The sequence below is a fragment of the Amia ocellicauda genome, chromosome 4 (assembly GCF_036373705.1).
Source record: "Amia ocellicauda isolate fAmiCal2 chromosome 4, fAmiCal2.hap1, whole genome shotgun sequence".
Lineage (NCBI taxonomy): Eukaryota > Metazoa > Chordata > Actinopteri > Amiiformes > Amiidae > Amia > Amia ocellicauda.
In genome coordinates, this window is record NC_089853.1 from 52,759,478 (window position 1) to 52,778,559 (window position 19,082).

A 19,082-nucleotide genomic window follows, 5' to 3' on the forward strand; every position below is an offset into this window, starting at 1 on the left:
TCAAGTCCTAGATAAGTGTGAAGGAAGGGGGCATAGGAGAAATCTCAGTGAACAACAGGAGATCGAACAATGTATAAGTAAGCAGAAGCATAATGAAGCATAGTTATAAAACATTATTGTAACTGCAGTTATCACTTCTCTCAACCCTCCACTGCACAAAATACAGCCGTTAGCTTACTTATCCTTTCTGTGCACTGGGAAATCAAGTCGAAGGATGTTTCTTCTGTATCTCACCAGCTTCACTGTATCCCAGCTGCATCATGAGCTCTTAGGTTAATCCTATCCCTGATGCTGCAGTGTATCAATCAATGTATAAAGATATGGGAGCATTTCATCCCTACAGATTTGGTACATTTTTAGATTATCATATTTCTCATGTAAATATGTTAATTCCTGTACGAAATACCCGAAATATATGTGTGTGTGTGTATATGTATATATATATACACACACACTGATCAGCCATAACATTATGACCATCTGCCTAATATTGTGTAGGTCCCCCTTTTGCCATCAAAACAGCCCTGACCCGTCGAGGCATGGACTCCACTAGACCTCTGAAGGTGTGCTGCGGTATCTGGCACCAAGATGTTAGCAGCAGATCCTGTAAGTTGCGAGGTGGGGCCTCCATGGATCGGACTTGTTTGTCCAGCACATCCCACAGATGCTCGATTGGATTGAGATCTGGGGAATTTGGAGGCCAAGTCAACACCTTGAACTCGTGATTCATCAGACCAGGCCACCTTCTTCCATTGCTCCGTGGTCCAGTTCTGATGCTCACGTGCCCATTGTAGCCGCTTTCGGCAGTGGACAGGGGTCAGCATGGGCACCCTGACTGGTCTGCGGCTACGCAGCCCCATACGCAACAAACTGCGATGCACTGTGTGTTCTGACACCTTTCTATCAGAACCAGCATTAACTTTTTCAGCAATTTAAGGTACAGTAGCTTGTCTGTTGGATCAGACCACACGGGCCAGCCTTTGCTCCCCACGTGCATCAGTGAGCCTTGGCCGCCCATGACCCTGTTGCCGGTTCACCGCTTTTCCTTCCTTGGACCACTTTTGATAGGAACTGACCACTGCAGACCGGGAACACCCCACAAGAGCTGCAATTTTGGAGATGCTCTGACCCAGTCGTCTAGCCATCACAATTTGGGCCTTGGCAAAGTCGCTCAGATCCTTTCGCTTGCCCATTTTTCCTGCTTCTAACACATCAACTTTGAGGACAAAATGTTCACTTGCTGCCTAATATATCCCACCCACTGACAGGTGCCATGATAACGATCAGTGTTTTTCACTTCAACCTGTCAGTGGTCATAATGTTATGGCTGATCAGTGTATATGTAGGCTATATTAGGGTTCCCTCGATTAATCGATTCATCGGGTCTATTAATCAACTAATGAATTGATCGACAATAAAAAAAAAATCTCAATTTAATCAAGCAGTTTTTTTTTCCCTTCATTACAATGACTGGCGATTATACTGTTAACACTAGAAGCGCCAACATTTAAAACTACCTACAAGAGCCAAAACCATTTTAACCTTTAAAATGTGTTAACCTCTTTAAACGCTGTGGTATACTGAAAAGCAAATGATCGAATAAAACTAGAACAAATGGAGTATGGTATTTAAATGTAATATAAAAATAAAACATTACAATGATTGGAATAAATAACATCAAAGCACTTTTTTTCTAAACGTGTACACTGCACAGTGAAAACAAATAAATGTAACAAGTGTTTATTTGCAGCGCAATCACTCTCAGTATCCACTCAATCTGACTACAGTTGTAAGGCACTTGTAATGCTATACAATGAGTGTGTTTTTCAAGCACACGAAAGACTGCAGACAGGCGAGGTAGAGATGGCGACTTGAACTTGGTTTGCATCTATGCAGCTAAAACGCTGCATATTTAATACATATATTTAGGAAAAGTAAAGAACAGGTATGTTAAATTAAATCAGGAGTAATTTAAGTAAGAGTAATTTAAATTAAAATCGGTCAAACTGACCAGCCCTGCCCTTCTAGTGTTAAATTATAAATGCAAATCATGCGAGATATCACATCATGAGAGCTACAGTAGAGTATCCACACACAAACTGCAGGGTTACAAGACGCTAAAGGGAAAAGTACAGTCTAGCTTTGGATTCAAACTGGATTTGTAAGGAAACATTAAAGACAGGTTTTCGGTTTCATTTGCAAAGGAATGCTTTTCTTACAAGGGCAGTGTGAGTAGTTTATAGTATCATTTGTGAGCAAAACATCCGTTTGCTGTAGCGATTATAATTTAGTTTGCTGATTTATAATCATTTAGTGTTTTTTTTTCTTCAAATACTTTAATTGACTGATAGCCCTAATATATATATATATATATATATATATATATATATATATATACACTCACCTAAAGGATTATTAGGAACACCATACTAATACTGTGTTTGACCCCCTTTCGCCTTCAGAACTGTCTTAATTCTACGTGGCATTGATTCAACAAGGTGCTGAAAGCATTCTTTAGAAATGTTGGCCCATATTGATAGGATAGCATCTTGCAGTTGATGGAGATTTTTGGGATGCACATCCAGGGCACGAAGCTCCCGTTCCACCACATCCCAAAGATGCTCTATTGGGTTGAGATCTGGTGACTGTGGGGGCCAGTTTAGTACAGTGAACTCATTGTCATGTTCAAGAAACCAATTTGAAATGATTCGATCTTTGTGACATGGTGCATTATCCTGCTGGAAGTAGCCATCAGAGGATGGGTACATGGTGGTCATAAAGGGATGGACATGGTCAGAAACAATGCTCAGGTAGGCCGTGGCATTTAAACAATGCCCAGTTGGCACTAAGGGGCCTAAAGTGTGCCAAGAAAACATCCCCCACACCATTACACCACCACCACCAGCCTGCACAGTGGTAACAAGGCATGATGGATCCACGTTCTCATTCTGTTTACGCCAAATTCTGACTCTACCATCTGAATGTGTCAACAGAAATCGAGACTCATCAGACCAGGCAACATTTTTCCAGTCTTCAACTGTCCAATTTTGGTGAGCTTGTGCAAATTGTAGCCTCTTTTTCCTATTTGTAGTGGAGATGAGTGGTACCCGGTGGGGTCTTCTGCTGTTGTAGCCCATCCGCCTCAAGGTTGTACGTGTTGTGGCTTCACAAATGCTTTGCTGCATACCTCGGTTGTAACGAGTGGTTATTTCAGTCAAAGTTGCTCTTCTATCAGCTTGAATCAGTCGGCCCATTCTCCTCTGACCTCTAGCATCAACAAGGCATTTTCGCCCACAGGACTGACACATACTGGATGTTTTTCCCTTTTCACACCATTCTTTGTTAACCCTAGAATTGGTTGTGCGTGAAAATCCCAGTAACTGAGCAGATTGTGAAATACTCAGACCGGCCGTCTGGCACCAACAACCATGCCACGCTCAAAATTGCTTAAATCACCTTTCTTTCCCATTCAGACATTCAGTTTGGAGTTCAGGAGATTGTCTTGACCAGGACCACACCCCTAAATGCATTGAAGCAACTGCCATGTGATTGGTTGATTAGAAAATTGCATTAATGAGAAATTGAACAGGTGTTCCTAATAATCCTTTAGGTGAGTGTATATATATATACACACACACACACACACATAGGGATGGGCATGTCTTATCCATACACAATGACAGAAGAAAAATAACAATCTCAGAAGAAAGCATATTTCAAGCATCTATGAGCATGGTTGAAAATTATTTAAGTTATGTTTTTCTTTAGTTATGCTATGTTTTAAGCATCTGTGTTAAGTCTTGCCTTGAAGGGTGTTGCAAGTTCACCTGAAGTCAATAGATTAAGGGCAAAGCTGCTATAGCTAATTTAAGAAATTATGCAATTCAATTGTCAAGAGGCTCACAGATACACACTGAAGGGATTGCTTCATGCCTCCGTTATCTATGTTTATTTGAATGTGACAGGGCTCTGTATTTTGGTACAAGCTTTCCAGAGTTTTCCTTGTAAGATATTACAGCACAACCAAAGGCCATAGTTAATCACTGAGGCTGGTGTTGACAAAAGAGAACAGGCTTTTATTTATTTACTTTAAGGTAGCTCTTGGTTCACATCCAATTATAACAAGGGGAGGGGGTTGCCAGCACTGAAAGGCCTTGTAGAGGAATCCCCTTTTTCCACTGACTCACTGTGGTCAGGCTACAGGACACAGGTAAGTTTATTTCGTTTTTTTTTAATGGTCCTCTTGTTTTTCTGAAAAATCTGAAGAAACAGACTGTGTTGTGTATGCAAAGCCAAATAGACATTTTGGTTATTCAGTATTCATACGCAGCCCTATGATGCTTCAAAGAGACATACAAAAGTTTGCTTATATTTCAGGTCATCTTTTAGTATCAATTGTTACTTTCTTTTGCCTTCTCCATTTGGATTAGTGACCCCTGGAACTGTCACATGTAAATAAATAAATAAAAATGCAGACTTGAAATAATTAGCATGGTACTTATTATTAAAATCTGTTTTTTTTTTCTTATTTATTTTTTTTAGCAGTTTTTTCAACCTTTGGAAGATTGGACCAGCTATTTTCCTGTATTATTGTGTAATTGAGTTGTATTTATTTATGATTTAGGAACCACTGTGGCTGTGAAAAATGCAGTATGTTTTGCATAATAATATTTTATTATTTTAGTCTTCTTGCAAATATGCACTAATGGCAAGAATGACTTGAGCTGTATGGGAAATTGAACTTCTGTAAAACACCAGCCGTTTGGTGTAATTTCACAAGAATTTCAGTTTTTGTTTTTCATCTCCGATTTACACAACATTCTTACATGCCCTGGAGGGGTCATGACTTTCCATTGGGGTTGTTTTGAGTCAGGGGAGAAAAACAATGTGGCAGACTTCTTTCAAGACAACTGTGTCACAACAGGCACGTTTACGCTGCCATTTCTGATCTGGATCAAATGCATCGGTTGATAGTAGAGTCTCAGAATTGGAACTCAACAAAGATTCTTTTTGTTTATCAAAGTAACACTTAAATCATTATTATTACTTCACATTGTGTATATAATTCTGCCAATGTCCTTATTTATAAACAAATGTGAGCCTCAACACCTCTTCAATACCGCGACTCTAACAGTCAACTCAGCATTTCAGCAAGAACAATGTAGCCTACTTAAAACTTAATTTGCTCCAGTCTCTCTAAATATATATTTGTGTAAGAGTGTGGGTGCGTGTGTGTTTATATGTGTTAATGCACCACTGCTGTGCTGTGGTCTCAATACTGGTTTAAATTACAAGGCTGTTTCTGTCCCTCCTTTACACAAAAAGCTTAGGATTGTAAATTTTAAGTAGGGGGTGGTGCATTTTTAGTGTGCCCACAATTACAAAACTACACGAGACAACCAATTTTTGAGTTTGCACATTGTAGAAAACAAAAAAAAGCTCATTAAAGTTGTTTGTGTGCAGTTTACAGACATTTGATGCTTACAAATGTGTATGCTGTCATCATTAAATATTTAGTAAAAATGCATAAAAATATAAAATAATGAGGCCTTGTGCTGTCTAGGTGTATAGCAGTAGCAGAGGAGTGTACGTAAACTGAATTGCAAACTAATTCTGGCTCTAGTCCAACCATGCAGTGTTAAGTCATGCAAGGACACTTCAGCAAAATGCAGCAACACGGAGGCATCCTTTTGAGTGTTTGCAGGCGGTAATGCAATTGATTTCCGGAGGCAGGAAACAGAGTTGTCATTATTTTACACACTTAAACCTAGTGAGTGAACTGGGAGGGGTGTTATTGGGGACAAAGGCATCACTTTCCACTTTTTGTAATTCTTGTATTCTTATTTATTTCAGCTCTTAAATAGCTTCCTCAGGTCCTCAATTTTTCATTTTAATGTATTACCATTTGGCACTTTAAATGGACTTCATTGTAACTACTCTCCCCTGCTGATAGGCCTGTTTTTTTATTTGATGCTTGTAGTTGGCAAATTGTGACCTAGTACTAGGCAAAGGAAACAAAATTAAAACAATGATCGATTTTGCTGCAAAACTGGGGTACCACTGCTGCACAGACATGAACAGAGGTCAAATGGCAGCTGCTATAGTAGCTCCTAAACTTGAGGATAACATAAAATTCAGATTAATACTACCAATATTCTCATTCTGAAGCTTCATATATACAAGCTACATAATCATAATCCATCAAAAAAGATACAAAATATAGTCTTTGTATTGTATATATAATTTATTATATTAACACAAAAAATAGACAAAGAAACATTGAGGCTAAAGGCTGGATATTTATTCCTGCGATAGCCTTAATCTTTAGCATTGGGGCTTTGACACCTTTAAGAGGCAGTAGGTTGAAGTGTCAACTCTGACCTGAAATTCAGCTTGTTCATTTTCTTGTAGCTCAACTGACCCCATTTAAAAAATATCTACATTAAACCAAGTAAGCTAAGGAAACCACAACTGGAAAATAAAACAGTTTAAATCTTATGTAGGTGGAAATAAACTGCCCCCAACCCTATCTTTAGATCCCCCCCCCCCCCCTTTTTGATGCAAAAACTAAAAAATCTAAAAGCTGGGCTCAATCACAATTACTTGTAACTATAAACAGTGCAAGATAATAATTCAGCAGTATTACTCATGACATTAAAAAAAAATAAAAAAAAAAATTGCTGTATATTATATGGGAAACCCCTTGTCAAGTCGAAAATGAATTGCATATGGATGGTATGAGTAAGAAGGAGGGGAATTCCGTACCTTTTGCCAGGATTTTTTCTCTCTCTGAGATTGTTTTATGATGACTTTGCTCCATTTCGGTAACAGCAGGTGATGTTTTTTTTTTCTTTGCATGTCACTAACGCTGCATTGTAATTTATTATTCCACATTCATCCAGCTAGGGCATCCTTTTGTGTGAATGTGTGTTTATAATTGGGCATTCAAACAACCTCAAAAGTTACAATGAAGCCCAGTTTGGCTTGTCCTCTAGTCCCAGAGCAGAAACTTGAGAAGAGCCATAGGACTGAAGCCAAAAGCAGCTTTCTCCTTTCCAGAGGATTTCACAGACACTCTGTTCCAGCTCTGTGTGTCATACAAGGAAACCTTCCAAAACAATGGCAATCCCGTTCTTTTATACATTTCAGCTCATCCAGCTTAACTACTAAATGTCAGAATGCAACTGTGTGGGGGGGTAGTCTTAAACACAAACCAGCACAACTGAATCACTGTGGTGATCTTCAGAGCTCTAGACAACTCCGCCAAAAAGAAAAGAGGAAAACAAAAAGAATAAGAAAAAGCTGCAATGGGACACGACTTTGCAAAGCAACCAAAAATAACAGAAAACGGACTATGTAGTGGAACTCATTGGGGGGACAATAAGGAAACTATGGATAAAAAACTAATTCATAAGTATATCATTCGAAATGACACCTATCTTAAGACACATCTTTCAGTATGCCACCACCATCAAGGGTTTCTTTTTAACTGTTTGCACAGAGGCCTAAGGATTGTAAGGAACATGATAGTATAAGTGCACACTCATGGCAGGTCTTGAAGGAGAAAACTGCCATTTACTATTAAAAAAACAAAAACTGATAAAGATTTTTAAATAAATGGGACGGTATTGGAGCAATGCGGGGTGTGGTTTTGCTTCCACAATTCACACAAGACATTGCACCTGGAGGGAAAGGTGACACAGCAGAAAAAGGGCTCCTTTGTCAGGCAGCATTTTACATCTGCCCGAGAATGAATGCCTGTCAAGTCACGCATTACCTGTTGTAAAAGCTCTTGGGACACAAAACAGAAACCTGCACGCAGCCCCCAGAAGATGAAGAATAGAGACCGGTTACATTGATAGAAAGCATGTTGGCAAAATACCTTCCCAGACAAACTGTTTAAAAGGGCAGCAGTGGAGCAGGGAAATTGCATGCATTCAATCTTGACAAATAAAGCAATCAGACCGAATTGAGCCACACTTGCATCGTTTCAATAAGCTTTCAAGGCAGCCCTTTTTGTTGCCCATTATTTAACAGCATTCAACTTACATGCAACAAATAAAGGGAGGCTGAAAAGAAATCAGATCAGATCATGCAAAAGCAGTCAAAATCTGATTGAAGCGCATATCTGCTGTGAATCTCTTGTGTACATGTGTAATTCCTGTTGCCCAGACAAAAGCAATACCTCCCACCAGACAAAAGCAATGTCATCCGAATGTATCTGAAATCTAAACTTCATGCAAACTAAATGTCCGCCTGATTAGAAAGGTCACAATTCAATTTCAAGCCATGCTGGCTTTTCTACTGGCATATTAATTACAGATACAGGATCTACCAGGCAGCTGTCATCAACTAGGACTGTGCAAACTGTCAGTTGTAACCAAAGGTGTCCCTAAGAAAACACGACCACCACCTTTAGAAAAGCTGTCAATTTATGTTTTATTGCTCTCCAATTTGCATCCACTCTCAAACACAGAGGTAAAGAAATGTGGAGGTATCGTGATTATGGGTAGGAATGCAGGCAGGTTCAGACTGTCCTTCTACCCCACTGCCTTTTCTGCCAAACACAGTAAAAAGTGGCAGTTCTACACAGTTATATGTCTGTCTTCCTTCCTTTCTTCCTGTTAACACGTTCAATAGTTCCAGATATGACTCAGGGCCATCACATGGCTGCAGTGGTGATGATGCCATAAAGCCATGCCATATTTGTTTTTTGTAAAATGCTCTTTCCCCACAACTTTTCTGCAGTAAGATTACATGTTGTGCTTCTGTAACAATACAATTGCAAAATATGTAATCACACAGTTTCTAAAATATTTTTTTCAGTCATAATTCCTATGTGAAAGTTCATAGTCCCATTGTACATTGATAGGAGAGGTTTTAAAGTTTGTCACAACCATATGGTAGAATACAGAAAAATTCTAAACAAAATAAGGAATGTATTCACATTCATTTAAATGTCACAGGCATGTGTACGCAAATGTACTGTAATACAAATCCCACAACAAACGTGAAATATCCAGCACAACTCAAATAAATGACTGCAAATTCATAAAAAGGTGAAGCTGCATTTCTAGACAAAAGGATGCTTATATGCTTCTTTGGATTCTCTGTGTCCCTACAAGATGAGAAGGCCTGTTCAGATTCAAAACAACAATACCTCACAGAGAATTTGAGGAGCATTAAGCCTATTGAGATACTGCTTCTGAAATTAATTTGGATCTGAACATTACAGATCAGTAGCAGAATGTAGGGCTGGGCGATATGACCTAAAAATAATATCTCAATATTTTTAGAATTTTGGGATATCTCGATCTTTCTTTTTCTCCCAACAACCAACAAAATAAGACCAAACACATTATAATTCAAACAACAAGTCTTTCTTTAATCATGAAATATGCAAAACTAGGAAATACCACTTGCCAGGCTGCCATGGTAAATATGATTTTTGTTTAACCTGACTTTAAATTAGTTCATAAAAACAAAATGCCTCTAGTATCCCTGTAAAAACAAAGCACAAATTAACAAATACTTGCTATCAAAATACATTTTGATGAAAAAGCACAGAATACACACTCAAGCCTAAGGAATAGACGTCATAGAAGCCAGCAGAAAATGTAAAATCGTGTATATATATATATATATATATATATATCTATAAATACAGTGAGGGAAAAAAGTATTTGATTTTGTACATTTGCCCACTGACAAAGAAATGATCAGTCTATAATTTTAATGGTAGGTGTATTTTAACAGTGAGAGACAGAATAACAACAAAAAAATCCAGAAAAACGCATTTCAAAAAAGTTATAAATTGATTTGCATGTTAATGAGGGAAATAAGTATTCGATCCCCTATCAATCAGCAAGATTTCGGGCTCCCAGGTGTCTTTTATACAGGTAACGAGCTGAGATTAGGAGCACTCTTAAAGGGAGTGCTCCTAATCTCAGCTCGTTACCTGTATAAAAGACACCTGTCCACAGAAGCAATCAATCAATCAGATTCCAAACTCTCCAACATGGCCAAGACCAAAGAGCTGTCCAAGGATGTCAGGGACAAGATTGTAGACCTACACAAGGCTGGAATGGGCTACAAGACCATCGCCAAGCAGCTTGGTGAGAAGGTGACAAGAGTTGGTGCGATTATTCGCAAATGGAAGAAACACAAAATAACTGTCAGTCTCCCTCGGTCTGGGGCTCCATGCAAGATCTCACCTCGTGGAGTTTCAATGATCATGAGAACGGTGAGGAATCAGCCCAGAACTACACGGGAGCATCTTGTTAATGATCTCAAGGCAGCTGGGACCATAGTCACCAAGAAAACAATTGGTAACACACTACGCTGTGAAGGACTGAAATCCTGCAGCGCCCGCAAGGTCCCCCTGCTCAAGAAAGCACACGTACAGGCCCGTCTGAAGTTTGCCAATGAACATCTGAATGACTCAGAGGAGAACTAGGTGAAAGTGTTGTGGTCAGGTGAGACCAAAATCGAGCTCTTTGGCATCAACTCAACTCGCGTGTTTGGAGGAGGAGGAATGCTGCCTATGACCCCAAGAACACCATCCCCACCATCAAACATGGAGGTGGAAACATTATGCTTTGGGGGTGTTTTTCTGCTAAGGGGACGGCACAACTGCACCGCATCAAAGGGACGATGGACGGGGCCATGTACCGTCAAATCTTGGGTGAGAACCTCCTTCCCTCAGCCAGGGCATTGAAAATGGGTTGTGGATGGGTATTCCCGCATGACAATGACCCAAAACACACAGCCAAGGCAACAAAGGAGTGGCTCAAGAAGAAGCACATTAAGGTCCTGGAGTGGCCTAGCCAGTCTCCAGACCTTAATCCCATAGAAAATCTGTGGAGGGAGCTGAAGGTTCGAGTTGCCAAATGTCAGCCTCGAAACCTTAATGACTTGGAGAGGATCTGCAAAGAGGAGTGGGACAAAATCCCTCCTGAGATGTGTGCAAACCTGGTGGCCAACTACAAGAAACATCTGACCTCTGTGATTGCCAACAAGGGTTTTGCAACCAAGTACTAAGTCGAAGGGGTCAAATACTTATTTCACTCATTAACATGCAAATCAATTTAACTTTTTTGAAATGCGTTTTTCTGGATTTTGTTGTTGTTATTCTGTCTCTCACTGTTAAAATACACCTACCATTAAAATTATAGACTGATCATTTCTTTGTCAGTGGGCAAACTTACAAAATCAGCAGGGGATTAAATACTTTTTTCCCCTCACTGTAGATATACACTCACCTAAAGGATTATTGGGAACACCATACTAATACTGTGTTTGACCCCCTTTCGCCTTCAGAACTGCCTTAATTCTACGTGGCATTGATTCAACAAGGTGCTGAAAGCATTCTTTAGAAATGTTGGCCCATATTGATAGGATAGCATCTTGCAGTTGATGGAGATTTGTGGGATGCACATCCAGGGCACGAAGCTCCCGTTCCACCACATCCCAAAGATGCTCTATTGGGTTGAGATCTGGTGACTGTGGGGGCCAGTTTAGTACAGTGAACTCATTGTCATGTTCAAGAAACCAATTTGAAATGATTCGACCTTTGTGACATGGTGCATTATCCTGCTGGAAGTAGCCATCAGAGGATGGGTACATGGTGGTCATAAAGGGATGGACATGGTCAGAAACAATGCTCAGGTAGGCCGTGGCATTTAAACGATGCCCAATTGGCACTAAGGGGCCTAAAGTGTGCCAAGAAAACATCCCCCACACCATTACACCACCACCACCAGCCTGCACAGTGGTAACAAGGCATGATGGATCCATGTTCTCATTCTGTTTATGCCAAATTCTGACTCTACCATCTGAATGTCTCAACAGAAATCGAGACTCATCAGACCAGGCAACATTTTTCCAGTCTTCAACTGTCCAATTTTGGTGAGCTTGTGCAAATTGTAGCCTCTTTTTCCTATTTGTAGTGGAGATGAGTGGTACCCGGTGGGGTCTTCTGCTGTTGTAGCCCATCCGCCTCAAGGTTGTACGTGTTGTGGCTTCACAAATGCTTTGCTGCATACCTCGGTTGTAACGAGTGGTTATTTCAGTCAAAGTTGCTCTTCTATCAGCTTGAATCAGTCGGCCCATTCTCCTCTGACCTCTAGCATCAACAAGGCATTTTCGCCCACAGGACTGCCGCATACTGGATGTTTTTCCCTTTTCACACCATTCTTTGTAAACCCTAGAAATGGTTGTTCGTGAAAATCCCAGTAACTGAGCAGATTGTGAAATACTCAGACCGGCCCGTCTGGCACCAACAACCATGCCACGCACAAAATTGCTTAAATCGCCTTTCTTTCCCATTCAGACATTCAGTTTGGAGTTCAGGAGATTGTCTTGACCAGGACCACACCCCTAAATGCATTGAAGCAACTGCCATGTGATTGGTTGGTTAGATAATTGCATTAATGAGAAATTGAACAGGTGTTCCTAATAATAAACATCCAGTATGCGGCAGTCCTGTGGGCGAAAATGCCTTGTTGATGATAGAGGTCAGAGGAGAATGGGCCGACTGATTCAAGCTGATAGAAGAGCAACTTTGACTGAAATAACCACTCGTTACAACCGAGGTATGCAGCAAAGCATTTGTGAAGCCACAACACGTACAACCTTGAGGCGGATGGGCTACAACAGCAGAAGACCCCACCGGGTACCACTCATCTCCACTACAAATAGGAAAAAGAGGCTACAATTTGCACAAGCTCACCAAACTTGGACAGTTGAAGACTGGAAAAATGTTGCCTGGTCTGATGAGTCTCGATTTCTGTTGAGACATTCAGATGGTAGAGTCAGAATTTGGCATAAACAGAATGAGAACATGGATCCATCATGCCTTGTTACCACTGTGCAGGCTGGTGGTGGTGGTGTAATGGTGTGGGGGATGTTTTCTTGGCACACTTTAGGCCCCTTAGTGCCAATTGGGCATCGTTTAAATGCCACGGCCTACCTGAGCATTGTTTCTGACCATGTCCATCCCTTTATGACCACCATGTACCCATCCTCTGATGGCTACTTCCAGCAGGATAATGCACCATGTCACAAAGGTCGAATCATTTCAAATTGGTTTCTTGAACATGACAATGAGTTCACTGTACTAAACTGGCCCCCACAGTCACCAGATCTCAACCCAATAGAGCATCTTTGGGATGTGGTGGAACGGGAGCTTCGTGCCCTGGATGTGCATCCCACAAATCTCCATCAACTGCAAGATGCTATCCTATCAATATTGTCCAACATTTCTAAAGAATGCATTCAGCACCTTGTTGAATCAATGCCACGGAGAATTAAGGCAGTTCTGAAGGCGAAAGGGGGTCAAACACAGTATTAGTATGGTGTTCCTAATAATCCTTTAGGTGAGTATATATATATATATATATATATATATATATATATATATATATATAGAGAGAGAGAGAGAGAGAGAGAGAGAGAGATAGATAGATATAATGTGTTAAACTATATATACACACAATAATTATATCTATCATAAATATTTATATATTGCATACTGCAGATCAGGTTTAGTTTTGGCAAACGAGAGTGGGGGGGTTGAGCATGTGCTTTAACGTTTGTTTGTTGTTGTTATTTTTTTGTATTTTTTTCGCTCACTGAATAGTGCTGCAGGAAACCCTGTATATATATATAAATCCATATTCACTTCTGTTGTTATTGTGTAATTCAAAAATGCCATTAAATGTAATTGTATTATTTTGTTAATTCATTTCCATTGCTTTTTAAAAATGTTTATATAGCGAGTTTAACATTCAAGATCATAATTCCATGAACCTGTCTGATTGTAAAATAAACATGTAACCAAGAACATTTGCTCCATCCTCTTCATTCCTTCTTCTGTCTTACTTTTATAAAGGCGATTGGCTGCATAAAAAATTACTGATAATTGTCTTCTGCAAGTGATTGGCCACATAAAAAGAGATTGACAAGCATTTCCTAGAAAGTAATTGGCTGCATTAAAAATTGACAGTTACTCCTCCCACATTCCATGATTTCCGGATCTGCAACTATACATACTTGCATGAAAATTACAAAAACTTGATACTCATGATACAAGCACTTTTCATTTTGCACAAAATAATATATCGACTATATCTCAAAAACTCAGTATATTGCCCAGCCCTAGACAGAATGTCACCCATTTATTTTATGGCTACTACTCTATGATAACACTAAGAGAAGTCTGAGTAACTAGATCCTTTTGACTTCTTGCTGCATCAAACTAATATACAGCTGCATTTATTTCTATGATTGCATCACATCGCAATATCAAGTACAGCAACTCATGTACTATCTGTTTAACATTTCCCATAGTAAAAAAAAAAAACAAGCAGGCATATTATGAGTGATGGATAAAGACAGACAGAAAAGGTCAAGGGAAAGTATTGGTACTAATTATATCAGATGTATGTAAATTTCTACAGTTGGTTATATTGTGGCCTTTTCTATACCTCAGCTTAGCTGGAAACACAGAATCTTTTTCAGCAGATCTATGTCATCCCACTCCTACAGATGTGTGGGGACCCAGACACTCAATTTAATTGGCGATTGGCACAGTAGCTTCTAACTCCTATTTTGCAGATGATATTAACAGCAAAGGTTTTTATAGTGACAGACTAATTTTCTTTCAGTTTATAATTAATTCAATGTTAAGTATTATTATACAAAATTAAATTTAGTTTTGAAGAATATTTTGCTTATCACATTGAATTGCCTCGAGGCAGAGTATTTTCAAATGTACTGTTGGTCACTGAACTGGAGTTCAAAATCTTAACTAGCCTTTTCTTAAAGAAACAGTGAGATTGCTGCAATGGCAATGCTGAGTAGGCTATATATGCTGACCACATAATTATCAGCAGTTTTTCAGATGCCATATTATTTATTCTTATGATTTCCTCCTCTACGGTACTTTACAGTTTGTCAGAATTAATTCTACAACCTGGTAACTCCAGGTTTAAGTTTAACTTCTTTTCATGTTTGGTGGAATGCAAGCACCACTGAGCATGTATAGATTTTACAATAAATCAATAAATAAAATACAAAATATATATTATATATACCATTGATTAGAAAAGTAAAGTAAATACAGGAATGCAATGAAAGAAAATGGCAATTACTTCACTGAGCCAGCAAATAAGTGGTACTTCAGAGTGAATAGAGACCACAAATTTAGTATAATCCTGCTTATGCTTGCTTAACTGCAGAACTGGCCAGATTTAAAAGAGATAACATTTAAAGGAAGTGCCCCCACCCCCCATGAGATTAAAGATAAACAAGAGGTTGTTAAAACTGACTTTAAATTGACAGTGACAATGAATTATTATTCTAAAGGACAGGAGGACTGTAACCTTATCCTTTGGATTTTGTAATCTGAGACTGTTGCACCTCTTTTATTAAATAATGATGTCTGTGAAGGTGAAGATTAATTCTGATTGCTTCTCTGGGTGTTACATTTTAAATGTAAAAACTAAATAAACCAGTTTTTCAGTGAGTGGCAATGAAGGCTCTACAATGTTATTGGGAAGTGTTATAAGTCAGGGTATAATGTTTTCCTCCACATATTGTAGATATGGAATTGGAGGGGTTGTCAATCATTGTTCACTGCATGCAGAGAGAACTGGATGGAGACTGCATGGGAAGCCTGTGTTTTCGGGATGCTGTCAATGTTTCCTTAGAATGAAGGGTTCCACACCAGGGTGGCATAAAGACTCAAAGGAGCTGTCTCTGGTTTAATCACACTATTCACAGTTAAACTTAAGGTCTGGATTGTATGATTGTACGGCTTCTCAGTACAGCGTTTCATGTTTCATTCCCAAAGGCAGTGCTCGTATTGTACACTGTGTATTGACAGCCGGGGAGGGCGATCATGCAATGTTTTTCTAGAAACGCACATCATTTAGAGCCCATGCAGCCTACCTGTGCGCATCTAGAAGTCTCATCTATATTGCGACAATCCATTCATCTTTAACAAGTATATAAATAGTTTTATATTATTATTGCAAGTTTTATTGTTAGTTGTACTTGTTTCGTTATAGTTTATGTCGTTTTTAGCAAAAGCTATACAGTGCTGTGATGAGATACGCTCAGAAAACAGTACTGAATACAAGGCAATGAAGCAGCATCTGTGGCAGCCAGATCCATCACAATGCTGCGCAGAGCCCTGTAGCGCATTTGTAGCGCAGTCTTCCAAGCTTGTTGTATTATACATTTCAAAAAATGTCACAGAGCAAGAGGGTGATGGCACAGGTTTTGATAGTGACTGAGTTTTAGTTGATAATTACTCTTCATTGTTTATTATTATATCGTTTCAGTGTATTATTTCCATTTCCAAAAATAAGGGGGTGGGGGGCGGGCGGGGTTGAGAAGAGACTCACCATGTGTCTTCTCTGTGAACACCACTTTGGAGTCAGAGGTGAAGTTCTGCCCTGTCAGGATCATCTGTTGCCCCCCAAGGATGGAGCAGCTTTCTGTGTCCTGCTTCTCAACCATAGGGAGCTCATGAGCAGATCTCTGGGCTGTGAACAGAGAGGGGACAGTGAGAAGGACACATCAGGTACCCAGAGCAAGCAAAGTCTCATGGGCTTTCAAACAGGGGCCTCCATATACAAACCGGGTTCTTGAGAAGGAGAAAGCACATTAACAGCAAAAAGTAAGAGAGTACGTTTTTCAGATCATCAGGTTTGCCCATCAACTGTTAGCCAAACAACAGTGAAATCGGATCAATAAATGTTTCATAACAAAAGTGTTTTCTTTTTTTTATTGCATTAGCCTGTAAAATATTATGACCTACCAATTTTAAATGGTCTCAAATTAAGTGATCTTTGTTTCTGGAGGTTTTACAGGTGATCTGTAGCTATTTAAAATGTAAAATATTGAAGCAATACAATTAAATGGTAATCACAGGTATTGTGGTAATTTGGAATTGATATTTTTAAAATTACTACATTTAACGGCAATTGTTTTAAAGTGTAATTCACCGCAAGTGCTTGTCAGTGAAGCATAAATGACTGTCTGGCCACAGTCCCTACTGCCCACCCACAATCACTATTAATACTGTATAGTAGCACAGATGCAGACACCGATACAAACAAACAAGGGTACAGTAGTCATGTTGTGGAAAATAAAAGCAATCACACAGAGATTTTGCAACCTTTACAAATTCACAGTCTATCAGGTTAATCAAGGAAAACAACTATTTCAATCCCACACTATGTTTTGGTCACTACCACCCGCTGACTCACTTGTGAAGTATGTTACTCCTGCAAGTTTATTACAACTCTTGATTGAGAGAGGGGTCTGTGCTATAGCGGTTGATTTTGTTATAAGCTTCCTGCCACTTGACTTAGTGCCTTGTGCAGTTACACACACATTTTTAAACGTTTTTATAAAATAATTTTCCTACAGTGATAGAGTGAACACAAAATGACTGGCTGAGCTATTCTCAGAAGGCCTTGGATGCTACTACAATAAGATACCCAGTGTAACTTTCTCTTTTCTTTGTGTAGTGCATACTGTTTAACAGAATACACAGAATACACTTGTTCAGAAGACTGAATGCTATATATTCTTTGTTAGCCAACTGTCTCTTTCCCTTTGAAATCAATTACATTTTTTTAATCTTCATGCAGGTTGTCACGTCTTTAGATTTCAGGTGTACTTGAACTGTGTTTTTGATTTCCCGCTCAAAGGGAAGAAAAACTGAAAGGCATGACTATTAAATACAGTCTTGGGGCCAGAGTAAATCAAAACTTCGACCCACCCGCTAAAGGAAAATGACAGAACTGTACTCAGTTGTGGCTTCATTTTCAGTAAGATGCCACATTCTTCTAATCGTAAATGTAACCGCTATGATATACAGGTATGTAGTTTGCTATTAGCGGGTGGGTCAAAGTTTTTATTTAATCCGGCACTTGGCAACATGAAAAATGCAAAAATACAAATAAAAGCTACCTTGACAATTGCAGGATTCTCAGACTTCACACTGAAGTGTCCATTGTCAACTGATTCTTTCCTATTTATAGGACGCTAATCTGGAAGCTTTAGCATATATTGAATGTTTTCCTCCCACGATTTAAGCTGAAAGGGAAGGATTTAACTCAACTATTGCAACTTCAAATCACATTTAAGGCCTGATACATTGTTTTTATAGACAATTATTCTTGTAAGCAATAGCTGATGATTTCAGATGCTGGTTACTTTTCTTCTTTATCACAGTATGACACACACAACACTGCTTACATCAATGCTACTTTTATGCCATCTGATTTGCAGTAATGTAAGTTAAAAGATCAAAACTGTTGTTTTTCTCCCTCCTCTTCACACACCTTCAAGAGCATGACTCATTTGAAGGTTATATCCATCGTCATACACAACCATTTCTAAGAAATAATGTACTTTCCATGCAAGGGCACTTGTTTTTATTTTATTATTATTATTATTATTATTATTATTATTATTATTATTATTATTATCTGCTATGTAATCCGAAATAAACAAGCAGATTAGACAAGGGCATTTAAATTGTCTTCTGGGCTGGATGTCTGCCGATCACCAAGACTGATATCACTTTATAAGCTGTTGTGTAGAAAGTCCCTCAGTAGATTTGCTTTCTTGTGCACATGGCATCAAAGCACCGACTGTGAAAATGGGCACATCATTGACAGATTGGCAAACTGTATTAAGGTATTGGTTATGCCAGATGATTTTAGATAGTAAGGAAGGAGGGTATCAGTCATTAGAAGAAACCGTTGTCATTTTGGGATAGGCTGACTGAGCAGAATCTTCATATTTCAAGACATGAAACACTATTGAGTTTTGAATATGTGGTTTGGAACAAATTTCCACAGAAAATGTATGTAATTAATTAATGTGGGCACCTATAAATAAATGACAAATCGAGTGCTAGTATGTATTTTCACTATATTGCTTGTGTTTATTCTTCTGGAGAGGTTGTCACATAAAAGAGGAATAACAGAAACCAGTCAGTTGGAAAAAAGGGAAGTGTTGCTGTCTTGGAAACATATATATTGTTTCAGAGCTTGCTGGCT

At 39.0% G+C, this 19,082-nt stretch overlaps 1 protein-coding gene across 4 annotated transcripts in view; it reads right to left on the reverse strand.

Moving 5' to 3' along the window:
- Window positions 1–19,082, reverse strand: part of nfatc2a (nuclear factor of activated T cells 2a) — an 83,159-nt gene that overhangs the window by 27,833 nt on the left and 36,244 nt on the right. For all 4 annotated transcript variants that reach the window (XM_066702749.1, XM_066702747.1, XM_066702745.1 and 1 more), the window contains exon 6: window positions 16,410–16,550. In XM_066702749.1, coding sequence (XP_066558846.1) covers window positions 16,410–16,550 — 141 coding nt within the window. The remainder of the gene's footprint in view (window positions 1–16,409; window positions 16,551–19,082) is intronic.